At 40.6% G+C, this 26,545-nt stretch overlaps 1 protein-coding gene across 3 annotated transcripts in view; it reads left to right on the top strand.

Moving 5' to 3' along the window:
* Positions 1-26,545, top strand: part of kcnab1a (potassium voltage-gated channel subfamily A regulatory beta subunit 1a) — a 119,123-nt gene that overhangs the window by 72,971 nt on the left and 19,607 nt on the right. For all 3 annotated transcript variants that reach the window (XM_005474540.4, XM_005474539.4, XM_003441617.5), the window contains 2 exons: positions 10,785-10,828; positions 24,784-24,821. In XM_005474540.4, the coding sequence (XP_005474597.1) occupies positions 10,785-10,828; positions 24,784-24,821 (82 nt within the window). The remainder of the gene's footprint in view (positions 1-10,784; positions 10,829-24,783; positions 24,822-26,545) is intronic.

The following is a 26,545-nucleotide window of genomic DNA, read 5'->3' as shown; positions in this document are numbered from 1 at the left end:
AAAAATCTCATTTAGTGTTTGCTTTGTTTTGCCCCCAGGCTCTGAGTCATGTAGGACCACAGTTGAGGTTCGGGGAAATTAAACCAGAGAGATCTGTGTGTTAGACACTTTGAAAAAAATGGATTGATTTTGTTCTTCTCAAATAACAAATCCAGACAAATTTGCAGTGTTCTGAAACAGTGGGCATGTGTAAGTACATGTATATTGATCTGCTCATCTGAATGTCTGAATGTCTGAAAAGTGAAGCAAATCCACTTTCTGTATTGGCCAGGAGAGGGTGAATCACCTGGCTTTGGAAAAGAAGTCCAAATTTATAGAAATTTATAGAAGAAGGGAAAACATCTCATTCTAACTTGATTTATAACCTCAGTGAACACTTCCCTCACGAGTTTATGGTCTCAGTTGGGAGTTTCAGTTCCTGTTACAGGAAATAGACAATAAAGCAGGCTATGATGGAGGGCCGCCTTGTAATTGATAAGTCATAAGGTGTTAGCCTGCCTTGTCCTTGGTTTTTCCATTAGAGCCCACTCTTGCTTGTCAAGTCTGGTTTCAAAATGATGGGAACATCTAAAATGCCAAATCCAAGGCTTCAAAATGACTCCAGAACTGTCGTTTATATACAGTCTGTCATAAAATTGTACAATATTTCTGTTTCTGCGTTGCCAGAAACCAAAATATTGCAAACCAACAAGAAAATATATTTCAGTTCAGGATTTCATCAACAGTCTGTCCTTAGTTTTCACTTGAAGCTGCTGCAGATACCCCCCAACAATATCATAATCTACTGTAAAAAGCCCCTCAAGAATAGTTTTTGACAGTAGCGTGAAATATCTGCAGTCAGCACCTCTGAAAATTGAAGGGAAATTGATTTGCGCCTGCATGAGTGGGGTGCTGTTTTGGGATGATGGATATCAGCTTGGTTCAATATGGCAAAGGGAAAAATTATAGAACAACAGATGAGAGAATTACCTGACTCACCAACAGAGGCTCTGTAGCGGTATGGATCATGTTTTGTGGAAATTGCCTTTCTTTCCCCGAGATACTTTGGAAACCACTAACGCTGAACAAGAAGGCCACTTGACAACAACTAGATCAGAGACTTTGGCAGAATGATTCAGGCCTGAGTGATGAGTATCCTTGCCTACGCAGCCAGTCTGAGTCACTGCAGACGCACACAGCGCTGTGCCCGGTTGTGTCCTTCTGCAACTGTTCTGCTGTGCCAGTAACGTGTACACACAGCTAATGGTGCCTACTGATTTTTACACATGCAAGATTGTACCGGAATCCACACAGCTTTTCATTTCCCTCGCCCCTCGTGAGCAAACGTACAACAATAACATGATTACATCTGTGCATATATATTCCCGGCTCATTTCTGTAAGCGTGAAGCTAATTGTTGGTAATTTGCATTTTAAATATCTAACTTAATGCAGATTTGCCTCAAGAGCAAAATTAAGCATGTATGTATTTTTTCATAACAAGGGGACCACTACAACTGCAATCCTGTTCCAACAGAGCTGAATAGATGGGAGTGTCTGATCCATTATAGCTCCTGGTGGTATTCCCCTATTGTGGGGGCTGAATTACAGTACACTGCAGGTCCTTTTATTATTTCCTTGTACAGCGAGCTGAACTCATTCCTCATGTCCATGTTTCGCTTGTGTCAAATTTTCTTCCAGTTCTCAATCAGTTTCCCCTTGAAGTAGCTTACAGAGCATGCAGCATACCAAGAGCTTATCATATCCTCAAGTCATATTGTAGGGGAGAGTGTGGATCCAAAAAGTAGACTCAGATGATGGAAGTGATTAACAGAAAACAACTTTCCAATAAGCAGCGAATATAGAAACAATATTCATAAAGCCAAACCGGGGAAACTGGGAGATATTTGAGGAGGAGTCCTACAGATGATAAAAAAACAATTGATAGTCCAAAGTCAAAAACGCAGGGTCAGACCCAGGACCGTGACATCTTATGTTTCTGGGTCAGGAAGTCCATTAATTCATGTCAGAAAAAGAGTTTGTATTTGTAAACTTAAAGAGTGGAAAGCATGGAGGTCCGGATGTTAGCGCTGACTCACAGCAAGAAGGTCTGAGGTTTGAATCCACCATTTGCCTGGGGCTTTTCTGTGTGTAGTTGGCATGTTCTCCCTGTGACTGTGTACTCTGACTTTCTCCCACAATCCAAAGACATGCAGTTAGTGAGGTTTGGATAATTGCTCAATCTAAACTTCCCATAGGTGTGAACGTGTTAGGAACGGGCTGGCACCCGATCCAGGATCCTATTTGTATACATCTCTGTAGGTATATATGTATGGACCAAATGGTAGCTGGGATAGCCCCCCCCCAACCCTCAACTGGATGGACAGTTGGAACTTAAGGTTATTATAATACACAGACATGCATTTTTGTACACAAAGGCGCCACCTTAAATTTTCACACTCACACAACTGTAAAGTTGTCCAAAGACTGATTGGCTGAAAGTGCACCTCTTGCTGCTCCTATTAGTCGTATTATCTCGCCCCCATTGCTAGGTGACAGCTTTTATATTGCTCCCATACACAGGCTGCTGCATTACTCTGTCTGTGTGTAGGCTTTAAGAGCTCCTCCCATTACCTTTTTACCCCACCCACTCAGTGTTCAAGCTTTAACCGACATTGAATAACCCCACTGCTGAGACTGCTCTTTCGTGTATGCACTAACATATGCCAACAACACGACACTGACCTATAATGCACGGAAACATTTTCGCTCAGATGGACCCACTGGCAGGCACAACATGTGAGCTGATGCAAACGGATGTATAGACACACACACACTCGTGCAAGTGTATGTATAAAGCACACGTGAGCATATTTACACATAAAAACAGAATTAGCCTGTTTTTTCTGCAATAACAGGCATCAGTGCGTTTACAATTGAGCTCCACAGTAGTAGACGATATTAGAAAGAAAAAATGAATTATTAATGTGTGTTGGAGCTGCAGCCTTAAGCCTTAAGGACACTACATAACAGTAACATGGAGATCTGTGGTCACGCATGTTGGTTTGTTTGTTCCTTTGCTGGGACAAAAGTACAAATATTACTGTTTATTTCATAAAGGGTTTAATAAGGCTGTGGTTTAAGATATTAGTTCTCCAGTGGAGTAGTTTTTCACTCATTTTCAGTCTAGTCCTCCCATTTTCTTTTTTTTATGTTAAACAACATGACACTGACCTATAAAAAGGGCACCTAATTCATGGGGTGAACCATCTGTGGTTTGGGGCTGCATTTCAGCCAGTGGTGTTGGGGATCTTGTCAAAACTGATGGACTTACAATGCAGAAAAGTATCACCTGGAAGGCACATTGATCCCAAACATGCTGCCCTGCAGTGAAAGCATACTTGGATAGAAAAACATACAAAGGATCACGATCAGTCATGGATTGACAATATTGAACCAGTGTGGGATCATCTTGTCAGAGATCAGAAAAAAAAGGCAGAAAAATCCAAAGACGAGCTTTGAATGTCCTGCAAGAGGCCTGGAGAACTATTCCTGAAGACTGTTTAAACAAAAGACAAGAAAGGTTGTGTTGAAAGCCTGTTGAAAATTGTGCACATTGGATGAATTCTAAATACATTTTCATTTACTCTTCCTACTTGTATTTATTTATTAATTTTCAGTGGAGAAAAAATAACTAACAGGAGTTGTCCCAGTTACTCTTCATGGTGAAGCTAAGTCGGCAAAGATGGATTCAGGAGTTGATGGCGAGAATGCAAGAAAAAAAAACTATTCAGTTCCAGCTGTGACAAAGCCAAACAAGCTTTAATACACAAAGGAGCACATACAGTACAGTATCTATCCCTACGTTCTGTTTTTTACATTTTTTAATTTGGCTTCACCGTTGAAAATGTGATCGATAGTGACGCATGCAGTCAGTAGAAACGTGTAGCGAGTTAATGTTTAAAAGATGGTGGCACGTAAGTGGGAGGTGAAAGGAAAGTGAGAGGACAGCAGCGATGTTGGTTTGTGTCAGAGGAGGAGGACTCATGGCAACAATGTGATTATACAGTATGCTTTTAAATGACTAACAACGCTGCATATTTTTACATAGTTCAAACCGATCTTTTTCTCTACTGGCAAAACACTGGCGAAACAATTATATGTATATATATATAAACACACTGCTAATGATGTGAAAGCATACCTGGATAGAAAAACACACCCTATCAGTCATGGATTGGCCTCCCCAGAGTCCAGACCTCATTGAAGCTGAGTGGGATCATCTTGACTCAGGGCAGAACAAAAGGCAGCTTTGAATGTTCTTCAAATGCTTGGAGAACTATTCCTGAAGACAAGAATAATGGAATAAATAAATAATAAAGGTGGTCATATCAAATATTAACTTTTAAGCTTACACTGTATTTTCATATATGTTTATCACATTTTAGTAAATCACTGCACCTTTCCCCCCATTTTCCTAGAAATATATAAGAAAAGGAAGAGTGACTCAAGACTTTTGCACAATACTGTAGGTGTTAATGTGAGTTGGTTTGTCTCCCACTGTATTTCTCCCTGTGAGAGACTGGTGTCTTGACCAGGGTATAGCCTGGCTGTTTTCCGTAACCCTGAACTGGACAAGCTGTAAAGAAAATGTACGAATGTGAGAATATGTGGAAAAATGACACGCAAAGGAGTTGATCTGAGTACTGCAGTATCTACAGATACAAGTACAAGAAACTAAAGCACTTAAACAGGGATGTCTCCATTAAGCGATGCCACAGACAAACAACGTATGTTGCCAGAATTAGTGTGATTACTGTAACATTGTAACCTACTTTATCTGGAGCTCAGGTGGCCTTTAGGCATGAATCCAGTCGTCCCCCCTCTCTCTCTCTGACACTCTCTTTCTGTCTCTCTTTCTCACAGACTTTTTTACACTCGATGGAGAAGTGTGTCAGCCAGTCTCTTGTGGCTCATTACTGTTTCTGCATATGACGAGAAGCAATTTGATTTTAATTTGCAATAGGGTTGCAAATGTGAAACTAATCTATTTAAAAGGCATCCACAATATCATCAAACCAATGGCAGACCTGAAATTATTTTGTTAGACATCATCTAATAACAAGAGCAGTTGTACCTCAAAATAACATGTACGGTGTTTATTGATTAGGGTTTTAAAGTGTTTGCATATGAATAAATAAAGGGAAGAAGGTACAAACATTTCAACTAATATGAAATCATAAAGTTTTGATAGGGAAGTATGAATTAGTTTTAAAGTGCTTTCCACCTGTTTTAAATATTTTTCACCAGTGGGCATCTTCCTGTAAGTACCAGCGGCTCAGAATGGCAGTAGTTCCACCTTTGCTGAAGGATATCGGTGTTTTTTCACTGTAAATAAAAGTCCACATATATGCAGGCATATGAAGAGCCAGATGTTCACAGTTATTTTCACACCGTGTATTTCAACACCAAAACTAGTTGGTTAGGTTTAGGAAGCGAAGTTAACTGGCATTACCGCCAGAGATTTTATATGCGCCTCTTCTCATAGATGTCTCCTACATCATCTGGACAGCTTTCTGTTTATCATTATGACAAATGATAACTGCCGTCTCCGCCCGCTGCTGCAGGGCATATCTATCGGGCGTTTACTTTCAAATTCAGGGAAATTTCCTGTCTGCCAGCTTTTATCTGCTATTTCGTCTAAAATAAATGAGTCCAGTCGTAGTAATAAATACAACCTGACTGGTGACAAACTTAGACACTGCCTCAGTCAACAGACATCTTAGTCATTATTATCATGACGGGATTAAAGCACAAGCAAAACTGACACTAAAGTCTTTTGTCACATTCCCAATGCTTCTGGGCCAATTACACTCCGCTGTCTAGTAAAAACAAAATAATGTTAAAAATGCAGAGTTGAAGTACAACCTATTTTTTCTTTCTTTTTTCCTGATTGCAGATCCTTTCCCTACTATACTGGGAGAGGTAATCAGTGACAGATCTGTGATGATGACTGCTGGCTTGCAGGAGAGAAATGGAGAGAGGCTGTTTTTGGCAGATGAAGAGAGAGGATAATATTGCCTATAGTGCCGGGGGTATTAGAGAAAGTCATTACTGTCCATCATCAGGCAAATGAAGACATGTTTAAGCGGAGATGAATAGGCTCATTGTTGGGAAGGCTTGTTATGGTAGATCTGATGGGAAAAGTGACTGTGGGGGGGCAGGTTTCATATTTCAATAAATATTTGATGGGAAGGGATGGCTGTATTGGTTTGCATTAGCATGTGTGTGTTTGGTGGTGGCTTGGTTATTTACGTCTGGCTGTAAATGGTTGCATAACTACGAAGAACCATTTGAAAGACGCTTTTGACGTGGGAGAAATCACTTTCTTACTTCATCTATGGAGCATAGAGAGCAATCCTATTTTCTTCCTCTTTCAAACCTCCTCTCTGTCTCATCTATTATCATCATCACCGTCATTCCTTTATCCATCATGCAGTTAAAGCCTCAGAAAGCTGAATGAGAGGACGTTTTGTGTCAGCTCACCAGGCCGCCTGACCTGATCTGAGAAGTTACGTGTTTTACTGGAGTATAAAAACTTCTAGGAAAACATGCATGTGGTTATTTTATATTCCCTGTTTCTTTCACGGTACAGTAAGAGGTCATTTCAAGCAACTTTGCAGCTTTGCTGTTATTTAGGAAAGTCAAAGTTTTATTCTGGAAACCTACTCTTTGTTTTAGGATGTTGAACCAGTCCTGTGATTCCTGTTGTTTGGTTCACTGATTTTGAAGCAACAAGGCCTCCAAATCAGATCAATTGGATGGGCTGGCATTTATGCTCTACTTTCTAGTCTTATGTACCGTTCAAATCATTTTGGACAGTAGCTAGTGTACATGCAGTAGGGTGTTTATTTCATATCTCAGAATCAACCTATAGGAGTGTACTGGAGGCAGGAGTTTTGTCACAGGTATAATGGTAAATGTTATTGTAGAGATTTGTTAAGAGTCAAGTACAAACGGATCATCTATCCATTCACTATTTTCCACATATCTGAAGTCGAGTCGCAGTGGCAGCCAGCCACATGTCCTTTCCCTCAGCCACATTTTCTAGATCCTCCTGCAGGATCCTGTAGACTTTATTCTTTTGGTCATTGCCCAGATTAATGTGGGACATCGATGAACTGGTACATCGGAAGCTCTCCCTTCAGTTCAGTTGTCTCTTAACCACAACAGTCTGTTGCACCGCCTGCAATACTGCTGACGCTGCACCAACTGGTCCACCCCACACTACACCTTCTCGTTAATCATAAATAAGCTTTTAAAATACTTGAACCCTCTTCTTTGTGACAGCCTCTGTTCTTGAATCCAGAAGTATTTCACCGAGAACAATGGCCTCAGACTTGGAGGTGTTGTCACCCCAACTTTTCCACAATTAAAACTGGAAACGAGGCTGTCTGACTGTCGGTCATTGCGTGACTTTTGTCAACCCATCCATCCACCCCAACCTCCTCCCTACCCACACTTTATTATTTATTGTTTTATCAGTGAGGTATTTTATGTACCTGTGTTTTATAGTATTCTATATTTGTATTTTATTGTACAGCACTTTGGTCAGCCTTGGTTGTTTTTAAATGTGCTTTATAAATAAACTTGACTTGACTTGACTTTATGACTCCATAATAAAGTCACATAAGTTCCTTCTTTTGCTTTTGTAATCATTTTTCCTTTAATGTGAACTTATTTGGTTTGTTTTGTAGTTCAGAGTTTTGTAGTTTTGAGTTTTCTTTAGAGTTTTTCAGGTCAGACTATCAGACGTTATATACTGCAGTGTTTTAGGACAGCTCCACATTACAAACAGCCCATCATCATTACATTTGCTGCACAAATGCTCTGTCTAAATGAATTGGTGGCTTCTTTATTAGTCATCACGGAGGGCAGTTTTTTGCTTTGCTAGTTCTTTGTTGGTAGATGTATGCTCTGTGTTGGCTCAAACAAAGCTTTTCTCTTTAGACCTTAAATAGAGTGCACCTGTATTATCATCGCTCATGGTCGTGGCCAGGAAACTGAGGCATCATCATTAATCGTCAGCAGGGGCATCCACTGACTGACTCAGCACCTCTAGTTTCTATGATCTAAATTCAAATATTGCCCTGAATAAAAGCCTTAACTTTGGGCTTTTTATAAATATCCTCATTTTTTCTATAACTGAGAAGCTACACAGAGCGGTATTCATACATTTTCTAAATTGCTTTCCTGTTCTGGGTCACCGGGAGGGCTAAAGCCTGAGTCTGTGAAGATCAGGTGAAAGACTCCAAAATGCAGTTTCCAGTCATTGACAGAAAAAGTTCTGGTCATATTTACATACTCGTACTTAAATACTGTATTCTGACCATAGTATTAACAAACTTCAGTGGATGAACTTTGGATTTGTGTGGAAATCATAAACAGGTAAAAGGCGAAGAAGCAGATTCTAACCATATTTCACTATTAAAGGATAATAAAAGTGTAGTAATACAATAAAAACATAATTTATAATAACTTTTTGTTGCTGTTTACAGAGTAAAAGTAGCTCCTGTTACTTGTTGTTCAAGAGCACCTTGTTCTTAATGTCCTTTCTGGATATTTTACAGGTGTCAGAGGATTTAATGCATCATCTGAAACGGATTTTTATGCCTGATTTAGTATTCAAACAAAGGTCACACTGGTAATGAAAAACTTAAGTAGTTTTGACAGGTGGGCCAAAATGAAAGATGCTGACAGCTTTGAATAATGCACTGCCCAAACAATAAAAGTCTGCAAACCTTGATGCTGTAGTGAGGCCATGATGTGTTTTAATGAAAACTTGGTTGGATGAAAAGTTCTGGTTTTTTACATAAACTTTCAATGAATAAATAGATAAAATGTTACATTTAGATAAAATCCACCTTGTCAGCACTTTTAAGTTCTTGTATGTTATCTGTATGGCAGTGCAGGTGATCAGTGACTTCAGTAGGAAATATAAAAGGGATTAAGGAAGTTTTCGATATTTTCATTGTCCTGTGTGTGTGTGTGTGTGTGTCCTGCTTTAGGGGTTTAAGGAGTTGTGTATGCTTTCATCGCAACTGCTTTTACACAGAGCGTACAGCAGCATGATGAACAGTGGTTCCTTTTTTGGGCTTTCAACTTTTCAGGCTGCAGAACGAACGATAAGAAGTTTATATATAAAAATGATGACGTAGATTACAATTCCAGGTCAATTATATACTATCCTCTAAAACTACAGTACAGTAGCAAGTACAAAAGTGCAAGCACAACATATTGTAACAGCTTCCCCCAGGAAAATCATTCACGTGTGTGTTGCCTACAGGCTGATGAATTGGAGCGGCTGTTTTACCCCTGCACCTGCTTAAACCCCAGAAGTCAGTATTAAAACTGTGCTATGAGTATGTGTGTGGGTTGGTATACATTTGCATTATCATGTCCAATGGTGACTTTATCTTGATCACACACTAATCCACGGGGACACTGTGGGGTGAAAAATCTAGGTCCCCAGTGAATATTCAACTTGTATATCTGGATATGGAGGACAACATTTTGGTTGATTAAGGAATTTAACATGGGGCAGCTTATGTTCATGACTACCATCACTGCAACTAATTTACTTTAATCTTCTTCACATATTTTACCAATCAGATTTGTCAGCTGGGCACAAACACAGCTCCAAAAATTTAGAGAATGTTGGTAGGTGCCCACTAGATGTTTAGGGTGGAATCATTAGTTCCCATATCAGCCCTAGAAATGTGCGACTTTTACATTTACTCATCTTTGTGCTGTCCCTAAAAGAATAATATTGCAGAACTTAAATTATAGGTTAATATTGTTATTAATATTTAGTTTTCATGTGTATTTATGCAGTCCAGTGGGTTTTTTTAAAATGCTAAACAGAGCAAATGTCTTGAGATACTCTGCACACTGTTATCAGCGTGTCTTTGATTTGATGGGTTAATAAGGTTGCAGGCAGCATGCTGATTTGTGCCATAAGAGGATGGTCTTATTACTTTTATACTAAAGCGATGCAAAAAACATACTCTGCAAGATGTATATAAATAACATCACTAATGAGGCTATTAGAGCTCGTCAATAGTAAACACACACACCCAGTTTTGAAACCTTTACACATCTTTCTTTAACCTTTCATGTGTGCAAACATTCCTCACTGCTATACATCCAGCAGTTTTGCATCTCTTTTGCATCTTGTTTGCACCGGTGTAGTTTTTCTTTACTTTGCCAACCTGCTTTAACCCATGTCTCTCTCTGCATCACACTGTTATTAATAACCGTGTGATTTTCTCCTCCCTGCGGATGGAAACATAACATCAAAGGGCAGCTAACCATTTGAATCAGCTTCATCATCATCTCCACCTCCTATACATCCATGCAGGTTGTATAGGAGGATTACTTGGAGACCTGGATGAGTGAAATTAATTTTAACTTTTCACAGAGAAATCAGGAAGAGAAGTGTACTGTCAAGCTGTCATGTGATTATGTCAAGCAAAGCCAAATTCAGAGTCTTGTAAAAAAAAAAAGAAAAAGACCAGCTTGTTAGTCTCCAGACTGTCAGTCTGCTTGACGTTTTGCTGCATACACAGGTTAATATCGACTACAGGTGAAAATGCCTGTAAGCGGACACTATTGAAGGTAAAGTTTGTAATCGGTCAGATTAACGACTGAGTCTCGTCTTTAAAATATTATCCACATGTGTTCATTCCGCCGAGGTGTTTGTATTTTATCGAGACCTGATGCATGTTTTTTTTCCTATTTATGCAGGAACCTTGGAAAGTCCGGACTCAGAGTATCTTGCTTAGGACTGGGTGAGTAGACTTCACTCTGCTTCGCTGCCCACGCTTCTTCACATCGTCCCAAACTCAGAAAAGATCAGGGAATTGATTGATTAGGTTTGACCTTTTTTTTTCTCATAAACTAACAAACACTACTGTTGCAAACATGCACATACTAGAGCAAATCACTGAGTGTCTAATCAGGTCATATAGATGCTGTTCTGTGTAGGCTGATGGTGAAATTTCCTTACTTTGCTCTTAGGTTCAATGTAGTCCCACACAAAACCAGTGGCCTGCATGCCTATTTCTGCCACCATGTAGGGCTCTTAAAACAACAGAAGAGCCTTTTTTTAGGTATACACAAAAATATAACAAAATGTTTTCTACATCTTTTATCGGTTGAACTCCGAGGAGGACTCCTGTTACTGAAACACAGAGTTGGCTAAATAAAAAGCAGCCTGGAGTATATAACCCCTAAATCATAAGACAAACAGTATAGCTATAGTTTTACCAGTGGAGACAAACTGTATGTAGGCCTGCAAGATAAATGGACGCAACTGTGACATAAGCATAACTGTAAAAGAGAACAAATACAGAAGCTGAATTAACCTAAAAATTGAACTCTGGGTAAGAAAACGGTGAGTTTGCCTGCTTTGATTTATGGCTTGACTTCCATTGATTGGAAGGATTTTGATTCGGTGACCCACTCTATTTTTGATGCTTTGATAAATACTGTAGTGGTTTACACATTCAACTAATAAAGATCTCCAGTTCAATCCTGGGAAGAGACACAAATCCATTTGGGGGTTATGTGAGGAAAGGCATCCAGTGTAAAAGTCTTCCAGATCACACACATGGAGCTGCTCGCTGTGGAAAAGAAGAGAGCAACTCAACTATCATCTAATATAATATTAGTGGTTTTTTTCCATTTCTTACAAGAACTACAGTTTATTTGCTAAACATTTGTCCAGAAATCCATTAATCAAAACCTCAATCTTTATTTTCCAAGCTTGAATGCCAACCATCATATTTAAACACATAATATATTTAATTTCAGTCCAGCTTTTGAAGTTATAGAGAAACTAGAGATCATTACCAACTCAGATTCACAGAAGCTGAAATATTTATTATTTTTTCTTGTCCAATTTTTTTGTGGAAGTCCTCTGATATTGCACACGCTGATCCAATCATAGTCGCTGCACTCTACCATCATTTATAAATAAGTCATGTATCTTCTCATGAGTCCTTCTCCACCACTAACATCCTACAAATTAGAAAGGGAAACTTGAGTGTGTTTAAAGCTAAGGACCGTGTAAATAAAACTACATATAATCATGAAATGCCTTAATTATCTTTAGTGTACCTCTCAGACACATTTTTGCAGAGGTGCATATAAATTGATGGCATATGCAACAGGAAAATAGTTTGTAACAGTTTGACAATAGTTAAGGAGTACTGGTGGCTCTTACTCTTAAGGTGGTCGTGCAGCGACCATCAACAAAATCACATCAAAACTCACAGTGTGTTTTGTAGAGTAGTAGTAGATACAAGGTGTGATCGAAAAGTTCTGGGATCAGGTCCATCAAAATCGATCCGTGGCTGATTGAGTAGTAAAGGTCTTGATCACGAGCATGCCTAGCTTTCAGCAGGGCTGCTATTTTCAGCTCATCTGGCTGAAGGAGTGATGACCTCAAGGGTTGCTACTCCTTTAGTACCGGTCAGATTTTATTCAAACTTGCACACAATGTTCTTCTAATGGTTTTTCATCTAAACTGTGCTCAGATCAAGGTCACATTTTTCATTTTGCAGTCAATAATTTGTGAATTGTGGTGGATTCAGGGCCAGATGAGCTCCTACATCATTAATGTTCTGGTTAGATTGCTTCCTGAAAGTCCCGTTCTGACCACCACTGTGCACTCAAAGCTTCAGCAGAGAGCAAACATCTGGCCTGAATTACTCATGGACATTCATGTCCAGTGATGAAAGCTGGATCTTCATCCATGAGTGAGCAGCTTTTTTAGCATTTTAAACACACTTTGTAGTCATGGTTAAACACAGAGTTTTCTTTACCTGCGTTCATTATACAGGGTGGGCCATTTATATGGATACACCGTAATAAAATGGGAATGGTTGGTGATATTAAAGTCCTGTTTGTGGCACATTAGTATATGTGAGGGGGCAAACTTCTCAAGATGGGTGGTGACCATGGTGGCCATTTAGAAGTCGGCCATCTTGGATACAACTTTTGTTTTTTCAATAGGAAGAGGGCCATGTGACACATCAAACTTATTGGTAATGTCACAAGAAAAACAATGGTGTGCTTGGTTTCAACGTAACTTTATTCTTTCATGAGTTATTTACAAGTTTCTCTTTGTTCACAGCCATTGACATGTCGAAGAGGTTAACACGTGAGGAGCGGATCGAAATTGTGTTGATATCTGGTGAACGCAGTAACCGGGTCATTGCAGCAGATTTCAATGCAAGACACCCTACGAGACCACCCATCTCCCATGCTACAGTTAGCAAACTGCTTCCTAAGTTTCGTGAAACTGGTTCAGTGTTGGATTTGACAAAATGTGGACGCAAGAAAACTGTCACTAATGAAGAAATATCAGTGGCTGTCCTAGCTTCATTCAGCAAGAGCCCACAGCGTCGCACTCGCCGCATGTCACTGGAGAGTAGCATTAGTCGAACATCCCTTCGGCAGATATTAGCTACTCACAAATGGCACCCTTACAAACTCCAGCTACTGCAGCATCTCAACGAGGATGACCCAGATCAGCGCACAGAATTTGCAGAATGGGCAAAACAAAAATTGGAACAGGACCCTCAGTTCACGCAGAAGATTTTGTTCAGTGATGAGGCACACTTTTATGTGAATGGTGAAGTTAACAAACAAAACCACCGCTATTGGTCTGATACTAACCCACATTGGATGGATCCCTCCAAGACTGTTGGAACAACAAAAGTGATGGTTTGGTGTGGTATATGGGGTACAACGATAGTGGGTCCATTCTTCGTCAATGGAAACCTCAAGGCCACTGGATATTTGAAATTGCTACATGATGATGTTTCCCTCTTTATGCACTGAAGCTGGCACGTTCCCTGAGTTTTTCCAGCAAGATGTTGCACCACCACATTATGGGTGCCAGGTCCGAGCTTTCCTAGATGAACAGTTTCCTGGAAAGTGGATTGGTCGTCGTGGGCCAGTTGAATGGACCCCAAGGTCTCCCGATCTGACCCCCTTAGATTTTTATCTTTGGGGTCATCTGAAGGCAATTGTCTATGGTGTGAAGATACGAGATGTGCAGCACCTGAAACTATGGATACTGGATGCCTGTGCTGGCATTTCTCCTGCGGTGTTGCTATCAGTGTGTGAAGAGTGGGAGAAGAGGGTTGCATTGACAATCCAACACAATGGGCAGCACATTGAACACATTTTATAAGTGGTCAGAAACTTGTAAATAACTCATGAAAGAATAAAGTTACGTTGAAACCAAGCACACCATTGTTTTTCTTGTGACATTACCAATAAGTTTGATGTGTCACATGGCCCTCTTCCTATTGAAAAAACAAAAGTTGTATCCAAGATGGCCGACTTCTAAATGGCCACCATGGTCACCACCCATCTTGAGAAGTTTGCCCCCTCACATATACTAATGTGCCACAAACAGGACTTTAATATCACCAACCATTCCCATTTTATTGCGGTGTATCCATATAAATGGCCCACCCTGTACTTTTGACACACTGATGTTGTTCCTTAACTATTTGTCACTATTTGTTGTTATTTGCCCCAACTATAGACTTTTCCTGGCTTTCTCATGTTCATAAGAAGTGCTGCCGATCTCAGAGATGTCAAGTCGACCCAATTTGCTTTCTTGATTACATATTCCAGCTGTACCTTCTACTCTGTTTACAGCCTAAACTGCACATCTGGTTCAAGACACTGGCTATTTTTAGCCACTTGTGATGCTTGACATGAAACAACACTGAATGAAACAGTTTCTAGATTATTTGAGATGGTTCCACTCAAAATGTGTTGTGGTTATTTTTACTTCACTTGGATATTTCCCGATAGAGAGCGCAGGAGGAAAGTTTCTCTGTGCTCATGTCTCGGGTTAATACAGATCCATAAGGCATTAATTTTTCTCATGGACTTTTTTCTCTCCTTTCACCCAGGCTGGTTGAGGCAGACTGCCACCCACCCAGAGTGTGAGGTCTCTGCTTATTACATTTTTTTCTCCTACTATTGCCAAACACTTTCTTAAAGGGATCAGTAGATTTTAACTAAAGCAATCAAGATGTAATTGAAGACTTTCTGTTTTAATTCAAGGGCTTTAACAAAAGTGTTGCATTAACTGTTTATGAATTACAGTTAATGAAATAGCAGAAAATGCCATTTAAAAGAATGAAGAAGCTTATTGAGTTCATCAGTCAGAATCTGATGTTTAAAACAAGCATCAGGTATTCAACTAAATTAGAAGCAGCTCCCTCTTAGCAGCATGTAGAAATAAATAACAATAAAAACAAATCTAAAAACACCAAAACATTCCAATGTACAGAGTTTGTTCTGTACTATCATGATCTTTGTTCTCCACTGGCCCCATTTCCTAGTTTGTCTCCTCTTTATGTAAAAGGATCTTTACTGTTGTAAGTTTAGCTGCTGAGGTTTATCATGTGATGCCATGTGTCCATTAGCCAAGAATGTGGACAATATGGTGGTTTCTGTCTGTCACTGGATACAATCTGTCGCAAAGAAGGTTGCTGCATCAAAAACCTCCTAGATATTGCTTTGGTTGCTAGGAAATTGTCATAGTTGTCTGTAGTTTCTCATATTTCTGTAAATACTCGCTAACTATTAGCCCAGCGGTAGTAAAATTTGAGAAAGTTCATTGCAAACTGGAAATGGGATAGGTTCGCCTTCAGAGTAAAAGTTGCATGTTTGAAACATGTTGGATGAAGCGTTTTTACGCACAGCTGTTACATTTTTTGCTTTTTCTACTTTGCATTGTCTTTTTCAAAGTTTCAGCTACAGCTAGCATGGCTGCGATACGCTAGCTACCGATGCAATCACATAGAGGATTTTGTCAGCCGGCTGGGGAATACTCTTTTCCTCTAGTGCCAAGTGGTTGCCAGATGGTCACGGACGACTCTCTAGGCTTGTGCAACTGGAGCCTCATTCACTTGATCCTACATTGTCGCCATGGTTGTCGCACATTCAAAATGGCGGATGAGTTAATGTGGCTAGTGGTCTGCAAAACCTCAAACCTTTTGTTGGGCGACAAAAATTACTGCAAAGGCTAAATCAGATGTGTAAGTTTTTGAAGCATCATTAAAAAGTATCTCATGCCATTCATATTGTATTTTAAGAGGTGTTTATGTGCCGTATACTATGTATATACTATACAAACATGCACCACCTTTAATTTTAAGATGACACAACTTGCTGGATGCATTTTTTTAATAAATATGCAGCTGACACAAAATTATTTTCCAGGGACACCTTTGGGTGCAATGCAGAACTTTTATCTGTGTGGCTGTAAGGTTTGGCTCCTCCACAGGACGATGCTGAGGGCTGCTGCCTCAGGTGGTTCATGGAAGATTGAGAGGTCTGATTCAAACTGGCTGAAATCCACAGTGCAGAAAAGGTCAGCATAATGCTAGCTACCTGCCACGCGCTGCGGGCAGGCCAGACATGATGCTGGCAGGAGAGGGGGGGGAGAGAGACGGCAAAGGGCAGGATGCTAAATTGTGTTTCATTGTCACACTTGATGGTAGAGAAAATAGATGAGGATGTAATGGGTGTACGCTGTGAGAGACTTGTCTGTAGCTATTCTCATAGCTCTACTGTACTGTCAGACCAAAGTTCATCAGAACAAAATATGATGACACACTCAGTCAGTCATGTTAAATCATGCCTGTCAGTGTGCAAAGTCATGACGATGCCATGGGGGATACACAGACCTTTGTGAACATGTGGTTTAAACAGTTGAAAATGTTTCCACACCTGTTTACTGGCTAATCCTGAGATCTCATCAGGTTAAAACTGTAAATAATCCTGGTTTTCACACTGAAACATTATATCCATACAGATGAGTTAATCATGTCAGTTTCTAAAACAGTGATTTTATCTTTGCTGCACTCTAACCAAGGACCCAGGGCTGCTTTTAAAAGTTAGAAGTTGCTCAACTTGGCCAAAAAGAAGTGTGTTTTGGATAAAGCGTCCAAGAGTTATGTAACAATAAAGGAGCAAATTGACCTTGTCACGGAGTGGCTGACTTCACACTGCAGCTACTGCAAAAATAATGACTGCTGCTGTGTTTAAGATTCAGAGCAACACTGCTGAGGTGCACTTAAAGAAAAGAGGAGAAAAGCAACATTTTCAATATATTTAAGGTGTAATTGCAGTACTGTAAATAGAACATAAATAATAAAGTAGAACAATTTCAATTTCCATTACTAGGATAGATCACTATTATATTCAATTTGCTGAGATTATTTTCTTTAGATAAATTTTACAATTAATTCAAATATTTGGAAAAAGTGTCATTACCTGCAAATCGTGTTTAATCTTTAGGTTCGTCTCAGGTTGTGTTAATGTTTAATGCAGGTATTTGATTAAGAACATGATTTTTTTGTAACTAAAGGATTCCATTAAGGATACTTAGCATAGCCCGTTTCTCTTCGAAGCTGTTTCCTTGTGCTGCGTTACTCAAAATGTAAAAGATAACCTGCACCACAGATGAATTAGCATTCCCAACAAGTCCTGATCCCAGGGACACAGTGCAGTTTGGAGGGATAGCTGAGAAGACAAGAACGGGGAAAGTCAAGAAAAAAAGAGGAAAACAAACAACATAACTTCTGCTAACTGTCTTTGTTTAGCAGTTTTGCCCTTGCTCTGCCAGTCTCCATCGCGTACTCACTCTGTCTTTATCTCTGTGAACCGCGCTTCTTCTCTCCTCATCTGCAATCCTTTCTCTATCCAAACTCTCTTTTAACACTAGAAGGATGTGAAAGGATGAAATCTGGAGTGTGCTGTGAGAGCATTTAATGACATGCGCGTATGTTTCTGTGCAAATCTTTTAGGCACTTTTTAATTCAAAAGATGTGACAAATGACATTTTAGCTCATCCGGACAATGAGCCAGTGAGCATGGTAAGGTGTCCATCTTTCTGTCTACAGTTCTCAAGAAATAACTACATAACATTATAACATTATGACCACAGACAGGTGAAGGGAATGACACTGATTCTATCTCCATCATAGTACCTGTTAGTGACTGGGCTATATTATGGAGCAAGAGAACATCTTGTCCTCAAAGTTGATGTGTTGGAAGCAGTAAAAATGGACGAGCGTAAGGATTTGACAAGAGGCCATATTGTGATGGCTAGATGACTGGGTCGACTGGGTCAGTGCATCTCCAAACTGCAGCACTTGTGGGGCGTTACTGGTCTGCATCTATCAAAAGTGGTCAAAGGAAGAACCGTAGTTAACCAGCAACAGGGTCATGGGTGGCCAAGGTTAATTGATCTGCATGGTGAGCAAAGGTTAGCCCGTGTGGTCAGATCCAACAGACGAGCTGCTGTAGCTCACAATGCCAAAAAAGTTGATGCTAATTCTGATGGAAAGGTGTCAGAATGCACAGTCTGTCACTGTTTGTTGTGCATGGGGCTGCATAGCCACAGAGCATTCAGAGTGCCCATGCTGACCTCTGTCCAGCACTGGATCATTAAACAGTGGAAGAAGTTGGCCTGGTTTGATGAACCATGTTTTCTTTTACATCACTTGAATAGCTGGGTGAGTGTGAGTGTTACCCGGGCAACACCTAGCACTAGGATTCCCCGGTGGCTGCGACCTCTTCTCAGAGCTCAGTCCAATCCATGGAGGCCCCACCTGACATCTTGTTGCTGATACCACAGCACACCTTCGGAGGGCTGGAGTCCACGCCTCGACGGGTCAGGGCTGTTTTGGCAAGTGTAACGATTTGAACAAGTTTGTTTCACAGCACTTTACTTTTAAAAATCTTACACTTGAGTACATTAAGTACTCCACAGTATTGGTCATTATAAAATATATTTGGATCTTAATATCTGAAACAATATTCTATCATAAAAAAGAATTATTCTCTCAGGACGCTCATAAAAGTTCATGATTTGGATTTTCATGAAGATGGGACGCTTTAGTTATTTAGAAATTGTTCTGCAGTCCTCAGTTTAAGTTTGTTCAGTCCAGCTGACACACACTAGTCTGCAGGGGCATTTCTGTTGCAGTCCTGTTCCAGTTCTAAAGAACTGAATTGAAACTCCTTCTCAGCGCAGGCATGCAGAAGCTCTGTGCCTGTGCAGTTACAGCAGGCAGTGCAATGATCACACCACCAAACAAAGCTTACTTTGCAGTGTTTTCAGATTAATCTGTCTTTTAATGACGTGCAAACAAGTGGGAAAAAACTGTTCATTAATCCAACACTACTCAGCGAGTTCTGCCTCCTGTTTTTCCTGGCAGCCTTCCACAATAAGAAACCGTTTACACAATCTCGCTGAAGCTGACAGTTAAATGTAATCTGTTTGTAATCAGTTATTTCCATCCCACTAACAATTAATCAACCCGTTCCACATTCACTCAAAGCCGAATGTCATGTTAGCTCAATTTATATTCATACGAAACTGAAAAAGTTACAGACCGTGTAACGACTGTCTGCAAATGTAAAAACCTCTCATCAGTTAATGGAAAATGAATTGATTTTTTTAAAAAGGTGATTATCACAAGTGAGAGACCTGGAGGGTGGATTAATTGATAGGTGATTAGTGAATTCATCGCGTCCTCTCAGTGTTGGCTGTCTGCTGCTGCAGATAAACCATTATCTCTTCAGTCAGTGAGAAAGCTAACAGAGTGCCTATAGGGGTCTGCAGTGGCCTCACTATGCTGTCAACACACACTGGCTCCAGCCGTGCTGATTGGTTGTGGAAAATGGAAAACAGAGTGTTTGTGGAAACCTATTTTTAGTTGCTGACAAAACCAAAAATAAAGTCGATGCAGAATTCACGATCAGCATTATTTGAGTCTTCAGCACTTCTGTGTGAACCCGAAAACTTTGTAATCTGTCATCTCGCTCATAGCACACAATCCAGGACCTTTTTTTTCCCTTTAAAGCCTGCTGCACTGATGCGGCACAACTGATTGATGAATTCTTAAAATGGTTCTCCTGGAAAATCCTGCAGTGTTTAAGACAGGAAGAGGTCGGACCTCTGTGTGCGTGTGCGAGATTAACAGTCCACAGCTTCTACAGCACATCCTGTTTTCTACTTTGACTTTACTGTACTTTAGTGCAATTCAGTGAAAATGATCACCTTCATTAGTTCAGCCTCAGTAATCAGTCATACTTCGTCATGCAGCACTTAAAGTTTCCTCCTACTTTTCACTCATTTTAACCCTAAAAGTAAAATTTCAACTCCTCTGTGGCTGTAACCTTGGCCTTCAGGTGGTGATATAACCACTAACAAAAAACTGCATCTGATGATCTGAGCTGGCTCTCGCTGATCATCTTATGAACAAGAGACGAGGTAGTTTATGACAAATGCCTTTTTTAAGTTGCAGTATTTCTAGAATTGATATATATATATACTTTCTTATGTTGTTGGCTTGTTCACTACCTGTGAGCCACAATGTAGCCAAAAGAGTAGACAAGGTAGAAATAGATATGGATTTAACAGGAGACGAAGGATGGAAATCAATAAAACTTGTGCAGGAGACAAAGGCATAAAACTGGACTGAAAATAGGTCCAAAGGAGTCTGTGCGTGTGTGTGTGTGTGTGTGTGTGTGCGTGTGAGAATGAGAGCTTTTCTTTGTGTTTGTGTTCATGTATTATAAAAATAAAAGGCACCACACAAGGTATGAAATACAGGTCAGAATACCAAAAACATGCATATGTAGATATGCATAAATATGCATATGCCTCAGTATGGAGGTTCATATCCATACATAAATACGGTTATTAACTGATTTTTAGACACTTAAATAGCCCCACAGTGTGTCGCTGGAAGGACCAGGGGATTTTTGTTAGTTTAATATACTCACTTCAAACTTTCAGTACCTTTCCTGACTCAGCCTTTCCATTTGCAGCCAGAAAGGTTCAAAATACTGAAAAGAAGAGTTAAGAGGTCAGTTTAAGTGAGACACCAGAGAAATGCTTCATCTAAATTTGTGCCATCCATCACACTGCCAGGCACCGGACTTGGGTCCACCTCTGAGAAATTTAGGTTAAAAGGACTCACACAAAGCTCTTTCCACAAAGCTGCTTATATTCCCATCATATTCCTCCCCTTTAACTTCTTCTTGGGATCGTATCGTATTTATTTTGGTTTTATTTGACCTGCTCTTTGAAAACAAATTCTAATCTGGTAGAAAAGGTCGAAGAAGTCGAAATGAGAAAGGCATTTAGACATATTCCTGTGCCATTATTATAAATGTTACCGACTTGTTTCTTGATGTGAACACTTTTCAGGTTTCGAAAAAGGCACTGCAAGGTTATCAGGTTTATTATTGTTGCATAGCAACATCAAGTGACTCTTCCAGCACTTTCCACTGGCAGCTGCAAGAAAAAAAAAAGAAAGCTTGTCTTTTTTCAGGGCTTTAATTTCCATCAAACAGAAACGTCAGCTGGATCTCGGAGAGCGGTGGCCTTGACACTAGAGCTCTGCAGGGTTTTCATCCCACGCTGAGCCTCAGACACAAAGCCCAGAGCAGTCACTGGACATCGTCAGCTGTGATTACATTTCCACCATGCTGGAGAAAGCTTTAAGGGATGATTGAGCCCACACACACACAGACACACACAACGTCCAAATGTCGACACAGATATTACAACACACAGCGGTGAACTTTATGCACACGTGTTGATAAGAAATAACCTGCGCTGTACATACACTGTATAATAAGGATTAGCTCTCATGACTGCACCGCAGGTACACTTGAGGCGTACTGAAGCTGCCATGGTAACTTGTGTTAAGGAAGTCTAAAGGCAACTTTTTCCACCAGCCGCTGGCGTCACTTCACCCAGGCTCCACCTCTGCTTAAAAACTTTTGATGATGATGTATGTTTAAACCTCAGCTTTTTTTTTTTAGCTCCTTATTAAATCAGTTTCATTATGCACCAAAAAGATCCAATACATCCTCCGGGTGTCATCTGTAAGTTAAACCTCAGTGGAGTTGATGATACTGCAATGTATGGAATAATGAGCTGTAGGATATCAAAAGCATCCTGCCTGTTGGGAATGAGGAGTTTCTTCTCATTCCCCCACGCTTTCTCTGAGGTTTATAAATTGTTTCATGACAGCTGAGCTGCTGAGGTCAACAAGGCCTGAAGAAGAAAGACTGCGTGTTCATTTGGTGTGAAATTGTGACCACCGGAGCACGGAGTGGGCAAGAGAATGACGATATAATACATTTAATAAAAAGAGAGCAGGAAGAGGTGGAGACTAGCATGGCCTGAAGGTAATTAACAAATATACTAAGGAAGAGAGTGATCAGTTGGCTAGTTGGTTGGAGGGGTTGCTTTATTAGCCTCATCACTATTGAAAATGAATACTGAGATAAAGATAGAAGGACACACCATGTTCTCTGTGACTTACTGAAAGTAATGTTTGTACTAAAAATGATCAAAATGTATAGGTCAGTACATGAAATTCATGTGATCCTAATAAAATGTTTATATGTGTTACAAAAAGAGATCAGTGAGTATGAATAGATGAATAAAATTAACTGATGCTTGTGAAATGTGTTATGTTCTGGATCAGCATTGGCACTGAAATCGTCCTTCAGTGTGAAACTGAAGTTGTCCTGAGACTGAAGTACAGAGTTGGACTGTATAGATCCAGGTGTTTTCAGTCCCATTGTCACAGGTGTATAAAGTCAAGTCTTTAAAGAATGAGTCGTCCTAAAGATCTCACTGAATTCAAGCGTGGTGATGTAATAGGATGCCACTGTTGCAGCAAATCGGTTTACCAAATGTTTTCCTCCTCCTCCAATCAGCTGTGAGTGGTAATAATGTAAAATGGAAATGTTTATGGTCAACTGGTGGAGTTTTAAGTATGTCAGGGTATTGTTCACAAGTAAAAGGAGAATTAAGACACTGGTCATTTTCGGAGGCACTTGGAGTAAAGCTGCTACTCATCCACATCAGAAAATGCCAGTTGAGGTGATTTCTGGCTAGATTGTGACTTGGAAGGTCTGCTAGGTGAGGTGTTCCTGGCATGTCCTACCAGGAAGAGGCCCTGGGTAGGATGTAATCCCTCCAGGATACCCTAAAGCCTGTCTGGCTTGGGAATGTCTCAGTCTCCTTCAGAGAAGCTGGATGAGGTGGCTAGGGATAGAGCGGTCTGGGTTAGACTGCTGCTGCCCGTATTATGGATGGATGGATGGATGGATGGTTAGTTGGTGGGTTGGATAAATAACTTTAGGAACCACAGTAACACAGTAACTCAGCCATGAAGTGGTAGACCTTGCAAAGGTAGAGAGTGAGGTTGTGGAGAGGTGCACAGTGAATGAAAGTGACCAATGTTCTGCTGGCTCAGTAACCGCAGAGCTCTAAATCTCCTCTGGCATTAACATCAGTACAAAAACTGTACACAAGGAGCTTCGTGCCATGGATTTTTCATACTTTTATTCATATAGTGTATGTCTGATTTCACCAGTGGAAAAGTTTGGGGAGTGGGGGATGGGGTTCAGGATTATTGCTGCATAAGAAGATTTCTCTTGAATTTCTCAATATTTTAAAGATGTTATGTACAATAGATGATAAAAAAGGTCACTGTTTAACTGTCTGAACACATCGTCTTTCATAAAGCCTTTCTTAATGCCCTTGTGATACAGTTGCATTAGGTGACTGTAGCTGCTTGTAGGGTGATTGTGGCGCAGGAGTAGAGCTAGACAGAAAGCTCACTGATGTAGTAAAAAGTACGTGTATGAATGTGTGAATGAGACAGGTTGTATAAAGTGCGTTGAGTGCCAAGGTAGACTAGAAAAGTGCTATTTATGAGCCAGTCAATTTACGATTTGGTGATCACAAAAAAACATAATTAGTTCTGAAATGTTCCACCAGGGCTTTCTGGTGTTTAGGCTGAAATTGCGATGTTTATTCATGCATGGAATTCGATGCAGGCAACACATTTTGAAAAAGCTGGGAATACTGGCAACAGAAGACTGGCAAAGTTGTGCAATGCTTAATCACCATTTTATGTGACACGGTCCATTTTTGGAAGTTCCCTTTAACTCAATTTAGGAAAAAATATGTGATGACAGTTTCCATGGACCTGCTGCCAAACTTCACAGGTGAACTGCCTCATATCTTGTCAGGCAGCCCAGATTTTCTTGCAACTACCAAAATACACATAAGCCTTTCTGCATTAACAGGTGAGCAGCAGACACTTTTCTGATATAAAAAGGTGTTCCTGTCTCTCTGTCTGTCTGGCAGAGTGGGACGCTTTCAGATAGCTAAAACTGTTTTGACTCAATCTGAATAGAAAGCTACGTGCATAATTCCCTGAGGGAATGTGCTGAGGATTTAGTGTCTCCTCCGGTTGTGGCGGCTCAGCCTTTTGTCTGGCTTATCGGTATTGTCTGCGGGACAATCGGGACCGTGGCGTCATTATTCTCACATGCACAAGCACATGAGGACAGGGGATGCAAGGTCTTCCAAATATGCACGGCCGTAGCAAACGAACAGCCATCAGTAAAGACAGAGAGAGCTAACAGGGGCTCACAATAGGTGATACTTCAGTACTGAGCAGCAGCTCTAAACAGGACAGATTTTTCTCTTGGGAACTTGACAGCCTCCCTCGAATGGTGTCACAGCCCCGGGATTAGTTCTGTTTACTTCACGATGTCAAACAAACACACACACACACACACACACTGACACAGACAGAAAGGGCTGACAGTATAGAAATGTTCCCTAATGATGAAATGTCTCTGCCTCTCTCCCCTCCAGGTACATGGGTGACATTTGGAGGACAGATAACAGACGAGGTATGAAACGCTTTCCTTTATTTTACATGTATACTTGATGTCAGTGCAGTCTGCTTATTGATTACACTGATGTACAGTGTATGGCACATTAGACCGGTTGGTGTGGCTTCTTTTTTTACCTATTAAATAATGACACAACTTTTTTTGCCTGTCAAATGTTTAAATGCAATGAAACATGCTATATAGAGAAAGCTGCCTTACTTATGGATGAAACAGCAAAAATGGGTCCAAGTGCACTGATATAGGAAACTGATGAGCATCACTGTCCACTTGCCATAAAAAAGAATGAATTCAAAACTGAATCCCTTTTGAAAATTGCCAACAAAGTCAAAAAAGGCTGCAGGACAAGACAAGTTGGCAGCATTCGAGGTAGAGTGGCCATCCGTAGCCATTTCTGTTCTCCGCTGTTTTATTTCTTGTTTAAAAAAGAAAAAGATGCAATCCTTTTTGTTTGTTTTTGAATCAGAATAAATACAGATTGACACTGTAAATGATCCACAGCAGACCAAACGACATGTACATGCTTTGCGGCGTACTTTATTAACAGACGGTTGCTGTACAAACGCAGTCAGCTGCAGCTCCGCAGCTCACAGCCCGACACATACTAACAACAACCATTACAGCAGGACCCAGCACAGACTTTAAGCCGGCAAGGCGTGATTGCGGATGCCGCTCAGGTGCGTCCGCCTCCCCTGCAGTGGCACCGCAGACCACGCCCCGCCGCAAACACTTCCAGTGTTTCTTTTTTCTGTGCCGTATTTATTTGAAAGTCTGTAAGATCCCGAAGCAGGTGCAGCTGTGTAGTCCTCCAGGAAGGTTAATTCTTCTAACTATAATCCATCAAGCAAAATGTCACATACAAAGGAGCAAAAACATAATCTGGTGAAGGGATTTTCCATTCTGTACAACAGTTAGAGTCATAAGTTAACCAAAGAACTGTCACTGTGACTGTGGGACATCTGTCATGACTGTTTTTTTCTGACTGAGTGGTGTCACAGTTAACCTTCAGCACACTATACTGACAGAGCCCTCTAACACCCACAGGCTCAATTACGCCACAGTTTCACTTTGTATTGCTTTATTCCTTTAAAGTCACAGCCTTCACCGAAACCTCAGGTTCGATGAGTCGCTTTGTTTGGATCGCAACACTTTGGTCCACACAGGACAGAAAAGGTCAGCATGATGGCTACGTGTGCACACCGAATTCTCCTTTGCACTTATGCTGATGAACTCTAACGTGCTCTGATGTTGCCCCTGGGGTCCCGGTCTTGGTCACCGCACATACGCACACACTTAAATTGACACAGAAGAGAACAGCGCTCACCCAGGGGTACACAGAAGCACCGAGCTTATGTAAGGGTATTATTTTTCTTTCCTTAGGGTTGCTGGCGTTGACTTACTTGGTACCCTCACTCAAGGCTTAGCACCCTTTTCCCCTTCCATTATCCTGAACGTCCCCAGTTCAGTGTCAGTAGCATCACTCAGACACTTCAGGCTGTGACAGCTGGGGGCGTTATGATCAATTCTGGCTGTCTCGCGTGAACGTGGCTTTAAATTTTTAAATCTTCTGTGTGCTCGTGATCTGTGTAAAGTGATCCACGGTAGGAACAACCAGAAAAAGAAGCTGGTAGGGCAGACAGAGGGTCTCGATGGACATGCAAAAGCAAGAGTACTATCATTACATGCAGTGCTGGTAGGTTAACCAGTCCTCCAGTGCCCTGTTC

The sequence above is a fragment of the Oreochromis niloticus genome, linkage group LG14 (assembly GCF_001858045.2).
Source record: "Oreochromis niloticus isolate F11D_XX linkage group LG14, O_niloticus_UMD_NMBU, whole genome shotgun sequence".
In the NCBI taxonomy this organism is placed as follows: Eukaryota; Metazoa; Chordata; class Actinopteri; order Cichliformes; family Cichlidae; genus Oreochromis; species Oreochromis niloticus.
The sequence above is the reverse complement of the archived record's forward strand: the minus strand, read 5'-3'. Positions and strand labels throughout refer to the sequence as shown.